General features: G+C 47.8%; 1 protein-coding gene across 4 annotated transcripts in view; it reads right to left on the bottom strand.

Annotated features, from left to right (window-relative positions):
* The window catches only part of SAFB2 (scaffold attachment factor B2), a 34,840-nt gene continuing 19,199 nt past the window's right edge, over positions 392 to 16,032 (bottom strand). For 2 of the 4 annotated variants that reach the window (XM_021084025.1, XM_021084026.1), the window contains 10 exons: positions 12,591 to 12,721; positions 11,276 to 11,367; positions 8,847 to 8,983; positions 6,984 to 7,274; positions 5,837 to 5,977; positions 4,644 to 4,686; positions 3,556 to 3,686; positions 1,272 to 1,384; positions 1,046 to 1,112; positions 458 to 785 (listed from right to left, as the gene is read on the bottom strand). In XM_021084025.1, the coding sequence (XP_020939684.1) occupies positions 629 to 785; positions 1,046 to 1,112; positions 1,272 to 1,384; positions 3,556 to 3,686; positions 4,644 to 4,686; positions 5,837 to 5,977; positions 6,984 to 7,274; positions 8,847 to 8,983; positions 11,276 to 11,367; positions 12,591 to 12,721 (1,303 nt within the window). In that variant the 3' untranslated portion in view covers positions 458 to 628. Of the gene's footprint in view, positions 786 to 1,045; positions 1,113 to 1,271; positions 1,385 to 3,555; positions 3,687 to 4,643; positions 4,742 to 5,836; positions 5,978 to 6,983; positions 7,275 to 8,846; positions 8,984 to 11,275; positions 11,368 to 12,590; positions 12,722 to 16,032 lie in introns of those variants that run through there. The other 2 variants (XR_002341685.1, XM_021084027.1) reach the window with 2 other exon arrangements.

Below are 16,032 nucleotides of genomic sequence, written 5' to 3'. Positions count from 1 at the left end.
GCACCACTGGGCTCATGCCAAGCAGGGGGCTCCCCATCCCCTCTTCTGCCAGACCCCCAAACTGCATACCACTGCCGGCCACTCACTCCAAGGACCTGGAACAAAAGGTGAAGTGACTGGTCCAAGGGCCCCAAAACAAATATCCTCCCCTCAGTGAAGAATTCCTAATTCCTATCCCAGCTCTGCCATCCATGTGCTCTCTGACTTTGGGTGAGTATCTGACCCCTGTACCCATTTCCTCATCTATTCAATGGGGAGGCAGACACCCCGCCTCACTGAACAGCTCTGAGAATTCCCTAATGTGAGTTTGCCTCTGCTACTCAAATGTACCGAGGTGATACTGAGGGTAAACACCGCGCTCTCCTCTGTAATCACTGAGACACACACCAAGTGCGAACCATAAACTTTTATTAATGGAAAATGGAATGCCTCGTTAACAGAAACCTTGTCTTAAAAATGGCAGAACACATTTATTTTTTTAAAAAAAAGTGAATTCACATTGTATTGAGCTACAACATGGTGGCAGGATTTGCTTTTGTTTCTTAAAATATCCCACAAGTTCAAGGTAACCCTAAGAGATTCAACAGTCCATCTGTCCAACAGCCAGGACACGCAGAGTGGGGTGGGTCTAGTAGCGGCGGGTGAAATGAGGGTATGGGTGAGGGTGAGGGTGGGGGTGCGGGACTCTGCTGCCCCGGTCCTGGCCGGCCAGTCCTCCACCGTCTAGGCCTCCGGCAGGCACCATGTGACCCTGGGAATGCCCGCTGTGTGCAAAGCCGCCTCGCCTAGGAACAAAGGCACATGTTGGTCCCGGAAGCATCTCGCATTCTGTGTCGCCGTGCAGCAAACGGCAGCTCTAAAGCCTTTAGAGCCCTTTGACTTTTTCCAGATGAGAAAAATCATAATCACAGGTTGCATCTCGGGGAAGAATGTTATTTGCATAAGTCGCCAAGAGCTACTTTGGGGGTTTTTAAAACATTCGACCCAGGAGGCTGATAAAACACGCAGAAAGAGAGGAAGTGAAGAGCAAGACAAAGCTTCTTACCCCGACATTCCGCCCCGATTTGCCATGTGCCCCGGGCCCGAGGGCCCAGAAAGACCCCTCTCACCACCTGGAAGAGAAGAGTTTTGCCAACACTCCCTTCTCGGAAGCTCTGGAAAAGCGGGGGGGGGGGGGGGGGGCAGCACGGCACTGGTCTCTGGAGAGCTCTGGGACTGTGGCCGCCCCCACCCTGGAGCCCCTTCCCGACCCACAAGCAGTCAGCCCATACCTTGCCACCGCAAGTGCTCCCGGCCCGCCGTGCCTGCGTCCACTGTGCCTGGCCAGGTGCGCTCCTGATGCTCTTCGAGCCTTGGATTATGTTCCACCCAGTCACGTCCACCCCTTTGCCAAAACAAAAAGCAGATACACAACTGTCCCACTGGGCGGCTAAGGTGAGGTGCAGCGTGGATGATGTGCCCTACTGCCAAGGGTTTCTTAGAGAAGTGGGCAAAGAATGGAAACAGACGCTTCCCCAAAGGATACACGTGGCCAGGAAGCACATGAGAACATATTCAGCACAGCTGACATCACAACCACACAAGTGAGACGTGAGGTACCACCTCTTCCCCACTAGGATGGCTGTTATCAAAAAGACAGACAATGCCAAGTGTTGGTGAAAATGTGGAGAAACACAGATGGGAACATAAAATGCTGCAGCCTCCTTGGAAAACAGTGCAATGGATCCTTAAAAGGTTAAACAAAGACGATGTGACCCAGCAATTCCACGCCTAGATGTCTGAAAGAACGCTAAACACGGGTTTATACAAAAACTTGGTCACTGGAATTCCTGTTGTAGCACAGCAGGTTACAAATCCGGCTAGTATTCATGAGGATGCAGGTTTGATCCCTGGTCTCTCTCAGTGGGTTAAGGATCTGGTGTTGCCTTTAGCTGTGGTGTAGGTCAAAGATGCAGCTTGGATCTGGCCATTGCTGTGGCTGTGGTGCAGGCGGTGGCAGCTACAGCTCTGATTTAAGCCCTAGCCAAGGAACCTCCACATGCCGTGGGTGCAGCCCTAAAAAGACAAAAAAAAAAAAAAAAAAAAAAAAAACCAATCAAAACAAAACCTAACAAACTTGGACACTAATGTTCTCAGCAGCATAATTCTCTAACAGTCCAAGAGTGGCAACCACCAAAGTGTCCATCCACACACTGGAATATTTATCGGCCATGAAAAGGAATGAAGCACTAACACTTGCTAAAAACACAGATGGGCCTTGAGATCATGATGTTCAGTTAGAGAAGCAGACACAGAAGGCTTCCTTCTGTGTGAGATTTCACTTCTGTGATAAACTCAGAACCAGCAAGTTCAGAGACAGAAAGCAAGTTAGTGGTTGCCAAGAGACTGGGGAGTGACTGCTAATGAGGTTTTCTTTTGGTGGTGATGAAAATGCTCTGAAATTGTGGTGATGGGTGCATTAACTGAATATACTGAAAGTCAACTGTACACTTTACATGAGTAAAATGCGCAGTGTGTGCAGAGCGGTTTCTTTGGGCTACCTGAGATGCTGTCTCCGGGCTTCAGTCCTAATTTTGCTCCAAATAAAAATTAACTCTCAAAACAAACAAACAAGTGCAGCATGTGAATGAGAGCTCAAAGGAGCTCTTTTAAAAAATTTCAGGAGTTCCCGTCATGGCTCAGATCCCTGGCCTTGCTCAGTGGGTTAAGGATCCGGCGTTGCTGTGGTACTGGCCAGCGGCTACAGCTCCCATTGGACCCCTAGCCTGGGAACCTCCATACACCTTGGGTGCGGCCCTAAAAAGCAAAAAAATAAAAAAATAAAGTTTCAGAAAGAAATGCTCTGAGATGAAAATCCAAACACAGTTCCAACATGCTGGTACCAACAGCCCCTGAAGACTGTCCAGGAAAGCTTCCCAGACTTAGGCAGAGTGTGGAAGGATGAGTGCACTGGCCACCAGCTGACCACCACTCCAAGGCCCAGGACCAGGAACCCAGCAGACAGATGCCCAACACCTCTCTGCATGGGTGAGTGCGCCCCCAGACATGTGTAGCATTGCCATTGGGTGAAAGCCGCCCAGTCACACAGTAACACTGCTCAGTGCTATGTTCTGCCTAAGCAGGTACTCTCCCATTTAAATATAAGGCAAAGCGGATTAAACGAGCTTAAAGGACCGAATTTTAAGTAGACTTCTAAGGATCAGACCAGCACCCCAGTTTTAGAGTAACACCTGAAAACCCACCTGGAGATGTAATAGAAACTTCTGGTATCCCTAATGGCAGCCTTACTTATGTCTGAAGACAACTTCAAGGGGTGGAGTAAAGTTTCCCTACTACTGACAGGAACAAGTCTTAGATGGCTTCAGGGCTGTCTCCTTCAGCAGGCAAGGCTCATGAGGGGACATTCATACCTAGGGGTGAACCTGGACACATCAAGTCAGGCAGAGCAAGTTTGGGCAAGGTGGCAGGTGCACATGACCAGTTCACTTTTAGATTAGCCAACCTCTGACCAGGTGCAACAGAGATGCTTGGCCCCGCTGTGGCCTGCCTGCTAACCTGGGTGGAGGCGGGGGCCCCCGGCCCTCACTTATCCTCTTGTCAGAGCCGTAGCCCCCCCAGCCGTCTCGGGAGTCCCGGCCATGGCGCTCTGGTGGTCCTCCGTGGCCGTGGCGGTCGTCTGAATAGTGCTAGAAGACACAAGAGGGACAGGGCAACTCCAGCCACACCACTACTGGACAGGCCTGAAGCAGGCTCACCTTCTACATCTTACCGACCTGCAGACCCTGTCTCAGTGGTCAGTGGTATGGCTCTGCACCCTCAGCCACCCTAGAGACCTGCCCAGGTCCCTTTTGACACTTCCTAATCTCCTCCTCACTTAAAACCCCAAGCCCCCACTAGAGCGCCACAAAAAGGGCCAGTGAAGGGCTCCTCTTGCTCTGTGAGCATGGAGAGCCCCCCTCTTTGGGGTCCACTGAGAAGAGTTACTTAGACCTTAAAGAATCAGACATGTGCTCCTTGCTGGTGACAGGTGGGCTTTTCCCACACCACCAGGATGGGCCAGTGCTCTCATATCCCTCTGTTCATAGTAACATGGAGGTGGCATGGGCCTCTTACAATGACACCCAGAGGCAAGTACCACAGGTGGGAGTGGTTCAGAACCCCTGGCCAGTGACACTATAACATTCTCTCAAAACACACACCCCTATTTTTAAAAAGCCACAACTGTGATACGGCCCCCCACCTTTCTTGTGGCGGTCTCCCACATCCTCTGATACCCTAGGCACCCCTCACAGGGTACCTGCAGACCACAGGAGACAAAGGGACCCACACCAGTACCTGAAACAAAGGAACACCCTGAAACATGAGCTAAATGACCCCTTAACATGCTGCCGCTAAGCCCCCATTTGGGGGATCCGGCAGTGCCTAGACTTGAAGGCACTCTAAACAAGTAGGTATCCAGGTATCTCTTTATTCAGTTTCTCCTGAATAAAATGAAGAACATGCCCTTTGTAGACTCACTAAACAGGGAACAATTAATTCTGTGAATACGTACTCATTAGCCAGAACTGCCATGGCCATGCTCCCACCCAGCCCACAAAAGCAGGCACCCCCCACCCCCGTCTTGGTGTCTGGCTTTTACTCACCTGCCCATCTCGCTCTCCCATCACTGACCTTGAACCTTCCCTCCTGCAAAAGGGAAATATCTCATTCCAATGGCAGCTGATGGCTCCATACAACATTGCTATAAGGCCACACAAAAAGAGTTCCACAATTGGGGTACTTATCCTCTTTTACCACATAAAAACTGTAATTTGCTGGCCTGAAAAAAAATGCTGGCTCACATCTAAAGGCTTTTTCCTGGGGCTGGGAATGAAGTCGGATCCTAAGAAGGTGGGAATGAAGGTTTTGCTAAACCAAAATCCCTCGGAGGGGTCTCAGAAGTAGAGATCCACACCATGAAGCCAAGGCCTAACTTACCTATGGCCTGGTGACAAATGGGATAATTAAGAAAGCCTTGGAGGATCCCTAACCTCTGGTTTGACCCAACATGCATGACTCATATCACATCTCAAACCAATTCCAGCTATAATTAACTAAACAAGGGCTTCTCGGCCATCTTTCCCTTTTTCTCCCTTCCCTTATGGTGGAGCTAATGAGCAATGAAATGGCTCAAGGATATGCAGCCCAGGGGAGCCCGAAGAGAAACCTAAAGGGAGAATTCTTAAACTGGAAAATCGAGGGCTGCCTTTCTAATAAAGAAGATATAGTCCTCATTACAAAAAGTACTACCAAAACCCAACCCAGACCTCTGAAACACAAAGAAGGCCTAACAGGACCTATGCTATGTTCCACAGTCAGCTCTCTTCACATGTGCTGGTATGAACCCCTGCTGATGGCTCAGGTGGGTCATACCCTTTCTCTAAATTGCTTCCTCAACTGTATTACCAAGGGGGCCGGGCCATGCCCTCCTCCAAGCCTTGTGCTCCAGAGCAACTCATGCTGGTAGGAGGGGTAGAGAGACGGAGTGCTGTGGAGTGACCCTAGGGAGCAGTGTAACCCAGAGCCTGGGCCATGCCCAAGAGAGGTGAGTGTGGGGGATGCCAAGGCTCTGGTCCTGCCCAGGGCCCATGTGTCGTATCTGTAAGAGGACAGGGCATGAAACGAGCTCTGAGGTGCCTTCCTGCTAGACAAGGCAAAGATGCCACCAATTCCCAATGTCTTGCTTAAGGTCTCTTTTTAAATCCCTTATGTGGTGGTCAGAGACATGCACTAGGAGGCTCAGACAAGAGAACAGATGGAGACTGATTCTTGCTATAAGAGAGAAGCAGGGACTGACCTGTCAGCCACGTGATCCTGGTACTGGCCCCGGTCACGATGATCAAAGTCGTGGAAGCGGTGGTCAGGCCGAGGGAAGTCCGGGCGGTATCTGTCCTCCATGGCCATACGCTTTCCTTCAGGCCAATAGGTGTCATCTCGCCTAGTATTTATTTTAAAGAGGATGCAAATTTCATTGATGAAAGGAAATGAGAGAAAAAAGAAAGGTGGAGGTGGGGAGGAAGCACTCTCTCCAGACCCAGTATCATTTAAAATGTCCTGCAGGGCTAATCTCTAAACATTCAATCATTATCGCTTTGATTTGATAAATTAAAATCCCCCAAACTGCCAAAAGGCATACTGGCATTCTCATCTGACACTCCTGAAAAAAGAACTGCTGTGAGCTAATTGTATCACAAGGCTGTTAATACCTTGATCCCCACATGAACTCAATGCAAGTGAAATGAAATATTTGATTCTTCTGGAACGACATTCAGAGCTGCCACATTTTCACCTTCTCGCCTTCTATGGTAACCTGAACCTCCCTCTGAGTTTTTGCAAAAGCAAAGGAAATTAGATCAGGTGATAGCAAACTACATACAACTCAGGATGGTATCCAATTATCTTCTTCCTGATTTCTACCAGAAAATTAGGCTCATGGGTGGTGGGGTGACAGGTGACCGTCAATTAAGCAGCTCAGAGAAGCTGGAGACCAATAAACCTACTTTCTGAATCAGAAGGCAATCTCCTTTTCCATAGTGCCGACCCTGTGCCTCTCCCTGTGGAGGACAAGTGACCCCACAGAGCGGTGGTGAACGCGCCCCCGCCCCCCCCCCACCAGCGCAAAGCTTGCCTGGTTGTTGCCTACACACTCAAACTGTGTGAGCCACGGTGGGAGTAATGGGACAACTTAAGCAAAAGCATCACAAACCCTTCAGCAAGTGGCAACTACCAAGACTCTGAATAAACTGGCTGGTGAAAAGAAGGCAAGGGCACGGAGGTGTTAGCAACGAGTTCTGCAAAAGCATCCAGGAGCCCAGATTCCCTCTCCAACATCTCCGACTCTCCACGCTAAGGTGGACAGGAGCAAAAGCAGCTGGTCCAACGTTTAGAGGAAGGACCACCTCCCCCCGCTGCAGGCGCAGGCGCGGGGGTGGGATGGGGCTTACCGTACGTCGTCGTAGGGCCTCCGGAGTACTGGCCTCCGCTCTTGCTCATAACGTAGCTGTTCTTGTTGGCGCCGCAGCTCCTCACGCTCGCGGTGGATGCGCTCCTGCTCCTTCCTCCGCTCGCGCTCCACACGCATGCGCTCCCGTTCCAGCCGCTCCCGCTCCATGCGCTCGCGCTCAAGGCGCTGCCGCTGGCACTCGAGCTGGAGCCGCTCCCGTTGCAGCCGCGCCTTCTCCTTCCGCTCGTGGAAGGCCTCCAGGCGCTGCTCCCGCTCCCGCTGCTCCCGCTCTCTGGGGGGACATAGGAAGGCCATCCTGACTGGTGGCATCCAGTGATCCAGGTGTCTTCCTCCCGACGGTGCCTGGAAACTTCCAGCTCCCTGATGTTAAGTGGCTCCCCTCAAGCCCCAGGCAGTGGGCACCAACCCACTCCTGCTAAGCAGCTCTGGATAAGCCAGAAACCCCAACCTCATAAAAGCAAAGCCAAGGTTGAGCTGGGAGGCTGTGTGTGTGTGTGTGTGTGTGTGTGTGTGTGTGTGTGGTGCGGAGGAGACAACAGAACTTCAAGCCTCAGGTTCAGACCAGGAGGACCCGTCTCAAACAAACCAAAATGAAGCAGAAAAGTAAGAAAAACAAAAAAAGTAAGAAAAACAAAAGATAATTGCTACTCAAAAAGCTGGTGGGCACAGAGAAAACCCTGGAGACATGGATGAGGGCAGCTTTCTCTGAGAAGGGACAGTTAGCAATGTACAACGAGCAACCTTTTTTCACCCCTTCCCTCTAAAAAGGCTGTATCTTTTTTATTTTTTGGCTGTGCCTTTGGCATGTAGAAGTTTCCTGGCCAGTGATTCAACCTGCACCATAACGGCGACCCGAGCTGTTGCAGTGAGGACACCAGATCCTTGACCTGTGGTGCCACAGAACTCCAAAAGGCTGTATTTTTAATGAACATGTCATTTTGAAGAGACCCAAGAAGGTATGGGGATAAGATAAAGACAGGCACAAGCGAAGGGGACCAAGGTCTCGCATCCCCGGCCACTGCACATCAAGAGCTAAGCAGGGACTGGACAGCCACTTGTCACGCCCTCCCACAGTGCCTGGAAAGGCTCCAAACCAAATGTAAGCCAGCTGGAAGTAAAAGAGTGACCAAGAAGCCTCCCAAAGTGCTTTTACTTTTGAAAGTTATATGCAGAGGCTGAAGTCACACTATTTTAGAAAAGCAAATGATCCACTTTAGCTCAAGGAAGTTTCCCAAACACTGCAATGTGAAGCTTTTGCTTCACTGAGCAATATTTGAGGGAACAGCAACAAGGGAGCTCTAGATGGCCCCATGTGAATGAAATGGCAGAACATGAAAGTGGAAATGACAGCCCAGTTCCAATAAGCCATCTCCTCAGCAAAGGGGAGTGTGGCACAATGTGGCTGTGGGAACACCGCTGCCTGAAAATGCGAGGAAGCACAGACCTTTCAGGAGTGAAGATAAGAGTTTCTGTGTTGACTCACAGCTCTAAAAGGCCAGCATATCCCTGGGTGCTGTGTTTGATCTAATTTATGTGGAAGGGTTTGCCAGGGAAGATGGAGGCCTTAACCCTAAGGACCTTTCTATCAAAGCCACACGTGGGTATGCCTGCTACCTGGGCCAAGGTACAACTTCAGCCAGAGGAGTTACTGCTGAGCAGAAATGGGCTCTGATGAATGTCACAGGACTACCATGGACCAGTGCGAACCCTCGTCTTTCAGTCTCAGGGAAAACACAGGAGGAGGCCATCGAGTCCACGGCCACACAGGCAACTCGCTTGGGAGAAAGGACGACCATCTGGGGAGGAAACCATGCACCTGCCAGCTTTGCTTGACTCCACTCACCGTCGCCTCTCTGTCTCTCGGATTTCCCGTTCCCGCTGCCTCTGGCGTTCTCGTTCCCTTTGCTCTTTGATTTTATCAAATGACAAGATGTCTCTCTTCTCTTTGCTTTCCGATTTGCGATCCTGACTCTTAGAGCTCTGTGTACCAAAATTGGTTTATTAATGTCAGAAAAGTGATTATGACAAATGCACGATGAAAGTTAACTATGCATGTCTGAACCAGACTAAGACTCTTCAGTCCCACATTGTTTACATGCAGACCCCAGCACAGGCTGCCTCGCTCCACACCTGAGTTACACTGCCAGTCTTGCTTTCAAATGTTCAAGAGGGCATTGATGAAGACAAAAGGTGGAGTGAAATCTCAGCAAAGAGTTTTTCTGGAGTAGCAGAACCAAGCACTCTGCATTATCCAGAGCAAAACGAGGCTCCTCAGAGGCACAGGGCATGTGCACACAATGCCACAGCAGCCCAGCCGTTCAGTGGGGAAGCTGTCAAGCCAGCTGTTGGGATAGCTGGATGATGGGCTGCATTTTCTACTCCTCAACTGTTGGCTCAGGCCTCAGGCAGGTGGCCTCAAAAAAATGACAAGCCAAAGGCACTTTAAAGTAAAATAGCACTCCCAATAAAGCATAAAGCTCTAACAGGCAATTCCATTTCCAGGATAAGGGAGGAAACATTAACAACCCACTCCCATTTCTGAGGTTCTCCAAGGCTAGGACTCCCAAACTGGCCACAAACCAGATTCTCCCAGAAGTTTTAGTACCTTAAAAGTCAGAGCTCTCTGCAGACCCACTGCTTCAGAACCTCCAGGGAAAGGGCCTGGGAGACATTTTTTAAAAGCTCCTAAGCTTATTTTCTTATTTAGCTCACAAAGGGGCAAAAACATCAATAAAAGACAAAGCAATCCATGAAAAAGTTAGGCAAAGGTCATAACCAAGTATTTTACCAATGGAGCTGGGCAAGGGGAGAGAGGGAGACACAAAGAGGACGACCTCATTACAAGGACAGAAAACCCAAACCATCACAATGACCTTCAAGATGGGCAGAGTTCAGAGTCTGATCCCACATACTGCAGGATGGAGTGAGGAAGGACAGACACACCCTATGTTTCAGGGTGTGGATGCGATCTATTGGGGAGGCCAGCATGGCAGTGGAGTTCCTGAACTGGACTCCTAGGTTCACTTACTAGCAGCCTGGCACACATGACACACTCAATGAACGTTTAGTATCCTTATGGTTAAGTACTTAAGGCTAATAAGCACCTTTCTGTTAGACACTCTGATAATATCTATCACAACGAATAATGTGCTGGCAGCTTTGGACCAGCACTGCCAAGAGGCATGCTGCCCCATCCCAGTCTCCAACAGGAGATGTGGAACCAACCAAGTGTCTTGCCACTAGGGACTGGTTAAAATGATGGCAGTGCATCCATAAACTGAATCATATGAGCTTTACAAGGAAAAGCCACATACCACCACCTGGATGGATTTCAAGGACATCATGCTGAGGGAAGAGGCCAATCTCAAGAAGTCCCAGTTCCAAGATTCCATTTATACCCAGGGATGGGTATTATACCCTTACCCATCATTTTCACAGTGATGACAGGCTGGCGATGTAAAACAAGTTAAGAGGTTTCCCTGGGTTGGGGAAGGGCTCTTGGGGTGGGTATGACAATAAAGGGGCACCAAGGAGGATGGCTTTGTGCTGATGGACTAATTTCATATCTGGACTGTGGCGGCAGCCGCACAAATCTACACTGATGATAAAAATGTCCTACCTAGCACCATACACACCCCCATACCACTAACGAAACCAAGTGATGGATTCCCGGAACGTTCATTTTTTCTGCATTCATGAAAAGAGCACTTCTCTCCTTATTGTTTAGTTAGTGCCTTCGGCTGGGATGCAGAGGGTTTTGTTTTCCAGAGTGGAAAAAGCAAAACAGAGAAGCAATTAGCTTGTCCAGCGGTGTGTACCATGTAAGCAATGAAGCACATTCTCTAATAACATGGAGGACAGTTTTAGGGTGAACTCTACTTTTCGTTTTGATTAATTTAATAAAAGACTAGAAAAGCAACTAAAGAAAATAAATAAAGTGTTATTAGATTAACAGAGTAGAATCTGCCTTCTGACTTGAAAAGCCCTGGGTCTTGCCCATTCTACCGGATCTGTGAAGCAGTTCTCCTTCTAGAAGATGGTATAACCTGACAGAATTTGCTGGGAGCTCTTGTGAGAGCAAACAAGGTTGAGTATTGTTTTGAAATAAGTTTTAGAATCTAATTCGTGTCTGTACATATCATTTAAGTAGTTAACAATGTGCCTCTTGAGTACTTCAAAGAACTCTTAACATTGTACTCATAACATAAATCAAAGTGGTTGTTAAACCACCATCAAAAATGGCTGGACTTGAGAGGCAGAAGCAATACTTACTCTCTCTTTTGACCTGCTTGTGGTTTTCACACTAATGACAGGCTCCCCTTTCGATTTATCCATCACGACTGTTCGTTCCATTCCTCTGCTTCCTTCAGGAAAAAACACAGCAATCTATAAAAAACATGCTGACACCCTCACTTCTGATTGCAGGCAGCACCCAGCCTGACACTGCATCGACTGACTGATGCTAAGCTCTGGAGCTTCTGCACCCCATCTTTCTCTTCACTGTGACATAAAGTCAGCACTGCCAAGAGAGCAACATTGGGTTTGAGGCAGATGGTGCCCCCGACAGGCCTTTGCTCATCTGGAATGAAGCGGCATGATTTGCCCACATCTTAGGATGTAGATGTGAGTCAAAGTGCATTCTGCAACTTGGGCACAAACACATCCAACCTGCAGGCTGCTTTCACCCCCACACTAAATCCCAGTGGCTCCAAGGAAAATTAACACCAATCTGTATTCCTCCCACATGTTCTGGAGTGCTTTGCAAAACCTGGGCCCTTGTACTCTGAATCAGACACTGACGCTCTGAGGGCCCCCCCCAGATGGGTGGGCTGCCCTCATTCATCGACTGCAATAAAGGCTTCCAAACCAATCTTCCCCTCAATGACACAATAAGCAGGCTCTAAACACCGAAACAATTACTGATTTAGGGAGATTTACAATATTTGAGGAACATTTTAAAAACACATTCCTCTCGAGACTGCTGGTAAATTACCCCAAGCACTTAAGATGTAACTTGTAATGTGCAGAACTGAATTTCAAGGCTCCAGATGGCTGGGTTTTGTTTCTGTTTTATGGGGGGGGGTTGGTTTTATTTTTTCCGCAAAATGTTCTGTGGAGCCTCATGCAAATCTGAGGGTGCACAGCACAATAAACTTTTATAAAACGACAACAGAGGTGGCATGCTCCAAGTGCAACTACTTCAATAGGTATAGACATTCTAAGGTTTTAGTTTTCTGTGTTTCAAAAAACTGTATCTGGTTTTAACATAAATGCAGAAAAATTTGATTACACACATGCAGAACTGCATGTCTTAGTTCTTAGTCACAAGAACTAAGACACCTCCCTCTTGCATATCCCACACTCTCTTTTTGTCAGAGATTCAGGAAAATCAACAACCCAGGTCATGGAGCCACCTATAAACATATATCCCAACCAGAAAAGCTTCAGATTTCTTATGTCACAGAGAAACTCCTTTAAGCCATGTCATCACCTGAAGCTCTGTCATTGCCTGAGCACAGCTCAATAAAGTCACCTAGCTTGCTGTGCTCCCTGGCTCCAAGCAACCCACTTGAAAGACTCTCATTACCTGATTTGGTGACTCTGGAGCGATTTGTAGGTCCTGGTTTCAGCTCATCTTCATCTTTTTCTTCCTTTTTAATCTCTTCAGGCTTTTTTTCCTCCTTTTTCTCAATCTTCTCTTCCTTCTTAATTACGGTTCTAAAAGAACATGGTTATCAAACTTGAGTTCCAGAGATTCTAACAGAAGCAGTTTACACTTAGACTTCCACACAAAATAAAACCTATTTGAAAACTGTGGTAGTGATTACTACTCTCTTTCTTTTGTTTCTGGCTGCCCCTGAGGCATGGAGAAGTTCCTAGGTCAGGGATTGAAGCAACCACACCAACCACAGGAGCAACCCTGGCAGCAGCAGTGACAACACCATATCCTTAACCTGCTGCCTCACAAGGGAACTCTAATAATACCCTCTCTGGATAGAGGCCGTATTCCTACTTAAGTTACCTGCAACATCTAGAAACATACCGGATGAAACTGCAGGCTTGGGTTTGCGGTGGCAGGGGGTGGAGGGGTGGTTTCCAAAATGCTAGAGGCACCGGTATGTGAATCAGACCCGAAAGTGTACATGAGAAATACTCCCAACTATGTAGGAAAGCTTGTTTAAAAAATGAACTTTGTTTCATTTTGCATGTGCGCAATATTATTATTATTGTTATTATTATTATGTCTTTTTAGGGCCACATCCACAGCATATGGAGGTTCCATAGGCTAGGGGTCGAATCAGAGCTATAGCTGCTGGCCTACACCATATCAACATGGGATTCAAGCCACGTCTGCAACCTACACCACAGCTCACAGCAACGCCGGATCCTTAACCCACTGAGCACGGCCAGGGATTGAACCTACATCCTCATGGATGCTAATCAGGTTTGTTAACCGTTGAGCCATGACAAGAGCTCTTGTACAATATTATTTTTAAGTTTTGTAAGGAAAAACTTTTTTCCTAATAAAACATTTAATATAAATAAAACAGAATGGAATTAGAAGTTCCTGCTGTGGCCCAGCAGGTTAAGTACTAGATGTTGTCTCTATGAGGATTTGAGTTCAATCCCCAGCCTCATTCAGTGGGTTAAAGATCAGGCATTGCCACAAGCTGCTGTGTGGGTTGCAGATGTGGCTTGGGTCTCTTGTGGCTGTGGCACAGACCCCAGGTGCAGCTGATTCGACCCCTAGCCAGGGAACTTCCATATGCTGCAAGTAATGGCTGTGAAAAAAAAAAAAGGATGGAAGCACAGTACAAGGATGGGTGGTACCCTTTACCCTGACCACCCACACACAGCTGGTAATTTCTACACATTTCAGGGGAGGTAAAATGGCATGTAATATGCCAGCAAATATGGAAACTGTTAGTACCATTTCAGCTGAAGGCAGTTTTAGTCTAACCAGTGACATAAATCATTGTGGCCATTCAAACCTGTCTCCCTTATTTCCTACTACTGCTTAAGGCAATTAAATTCCAAACTTATTAAATGCCCACTGTGTGCCAGAGTCCAGGACTGGAAAGCCATGCTCCTTGGGGTCCACTAATAAGCACCTCCAGCCCCCTCTTTGCACCACCTAAACTTCCAGAGCATGGAGCTGTCATCTTTAAAAATTGTATTTGAGAAGTATTTTAATTAAAGAAAATTGATGGTGTCTATCAGAATTGGTAATTGTAAACATCTGTAGCATACTTTCCTTCTAAAAAAGAAAACACTAATAGACAGAGACATTTCCATGACAACCACCACGTCTTTGCTGTCAAACATTTGGTTCCACTCCTCCTGGCTTTATAGGCATGCTTGTAACCACGATGTCCACATTGATGGGCATTTTATATTTCTTAAGGCTTACATAGTGGGAGGACACTTGTACACTGCTCTGCAAGGCCTTCCATCTCACACTTTGCCAGGTAGGCTGTGTGGACATGGCACAAAGGCTGTGGGTCCTTTCAACTGCTGCACAACAGCCCGATTCCCTTCTGATAGGCTAGAGATTGCGCCAGTACGACACGGCTGCAAATAAAGCCACCAGGAATCATCCACGGTATGCCTCTTCCAACTATTTGGGGGCAGTGCCTTCTCCCTCCCAGCAGACCTAAAAAGACGTCTTGAAAGGAGACGCCCCCTACTTGTTCCATACTCACGTGGCACCTCTGTGTTAGACACAAAGGACCTTCCTGATAACACTAAGTTAAAAGGCAATTTCTAAAAAATACATGTGTAGGCAAGAGTAGAGAGATACACACCGAAAACTGTCAGTCCTGCGTTGTGGGATTATACCTGACATACGTGTGTGCTTGCTTTTTTTTCCCCCTTGGCTGTGCCCACAGCATATGGAAATTCCTGGGCTAGGGGCTGAAGGCACACCACAGCAGCGACCCGAGCTGCTGCAGTGACAACACTTGATCCTTAATCTGCTGCGCCACAAGGGAACACCTTTGTGTGCTTTTGAAATGGCAATTACATAAAAACCACGATTCATCCAAGATAGCAAAAGGAAGCCAGCACCTTGGAAAAGTTTCTCTATTTCACTTAGGCTGACGACCAAACTAGAAATTCTTCAAATGAAAGGTCAGTGAGTGTGTTCACTGAAGGAGAGAACAAAGTTAAAAACACTTAGCCCCCTAGGCAAACCATGAAGCAGTTTGGTTTCAAAATCCTTAGGCTCATCACCCAATTAAGCAGCCCTGCACCAGAGGGCAGGCCTCTCATCCCTAACTCACCTGGGGCCAGGCACTGCTCCTTTCTAGCTGTCTCTCCTTCCACAGAGCACAGAGCTCATAGCATTGTTCCGGGGACTCTGGAAACCGCCCAACACACGCTAACTAGTAATTTTACACCCCCTTCCTTTTCCCATAAGCATGTCTCAGTTTTGTGATTAGAAAAACCTACGAATGAAATGCATCTTGAGACATCAAGAATACCAAGAACGGAGTTCTCTCGTGGTACAGCCAGTCAAGGATCCGACATTGTAACTGCTGTGGCTTGGGCTGTTGCCATGGTGTGGGTTCAATCCCTGGTCCAGGAATTTCCATATGCTGTGGGCATAGCCAATAAAAAGAGCAAGAGAGAATGGCAAGAACTCCCAACAGTTCCCTGTGTTCTGCCACTAAGGGTTTTTAGCACTACTGATAGAATTTGTCTCTTCAGAGAAGAAGCTAATAAAACCATAATCTCACCCAAAAATATAAGAAAGCTAATCTGACATTCATTTCTCACAGGTTTACAAATTCCACTCTGGCCCTGATGACGATAGACAAGTACATCTTTATTTTTAATTTCTGGCTATGCCTGCTGCATGCAGAAGTTCCCAGACCAGGAATTAAACCCACACCACAGCAGCAACCCAAGCCACCACAGTGACAACATCGGAACCTTAACCCACTGCACCACAAGGGAACTCCGAAATTACATCTTTAAAAAAGTTTAACTTATGAGTACTATGATGCCCACAGATATGTTACTTAACT

This window comes from Sus scrofa, chromosome 2 (assembly GCF_000003025.6).
Source record: "Sus scrofa isolate TJ Tabasco breed Duroc chromosome 2, Sscrofa11.1, whole genome shotgun sequence".
NCBI lineage: Eukaryota > Metazoa > Chordata > Mammalia > Artiodactyla > Suidae > Sus > Sus scrofa.
Note: the sequence above shows the minus strand (reverse complement) of the source record. Positions and strands in the feature narration are given on the sequence as shown.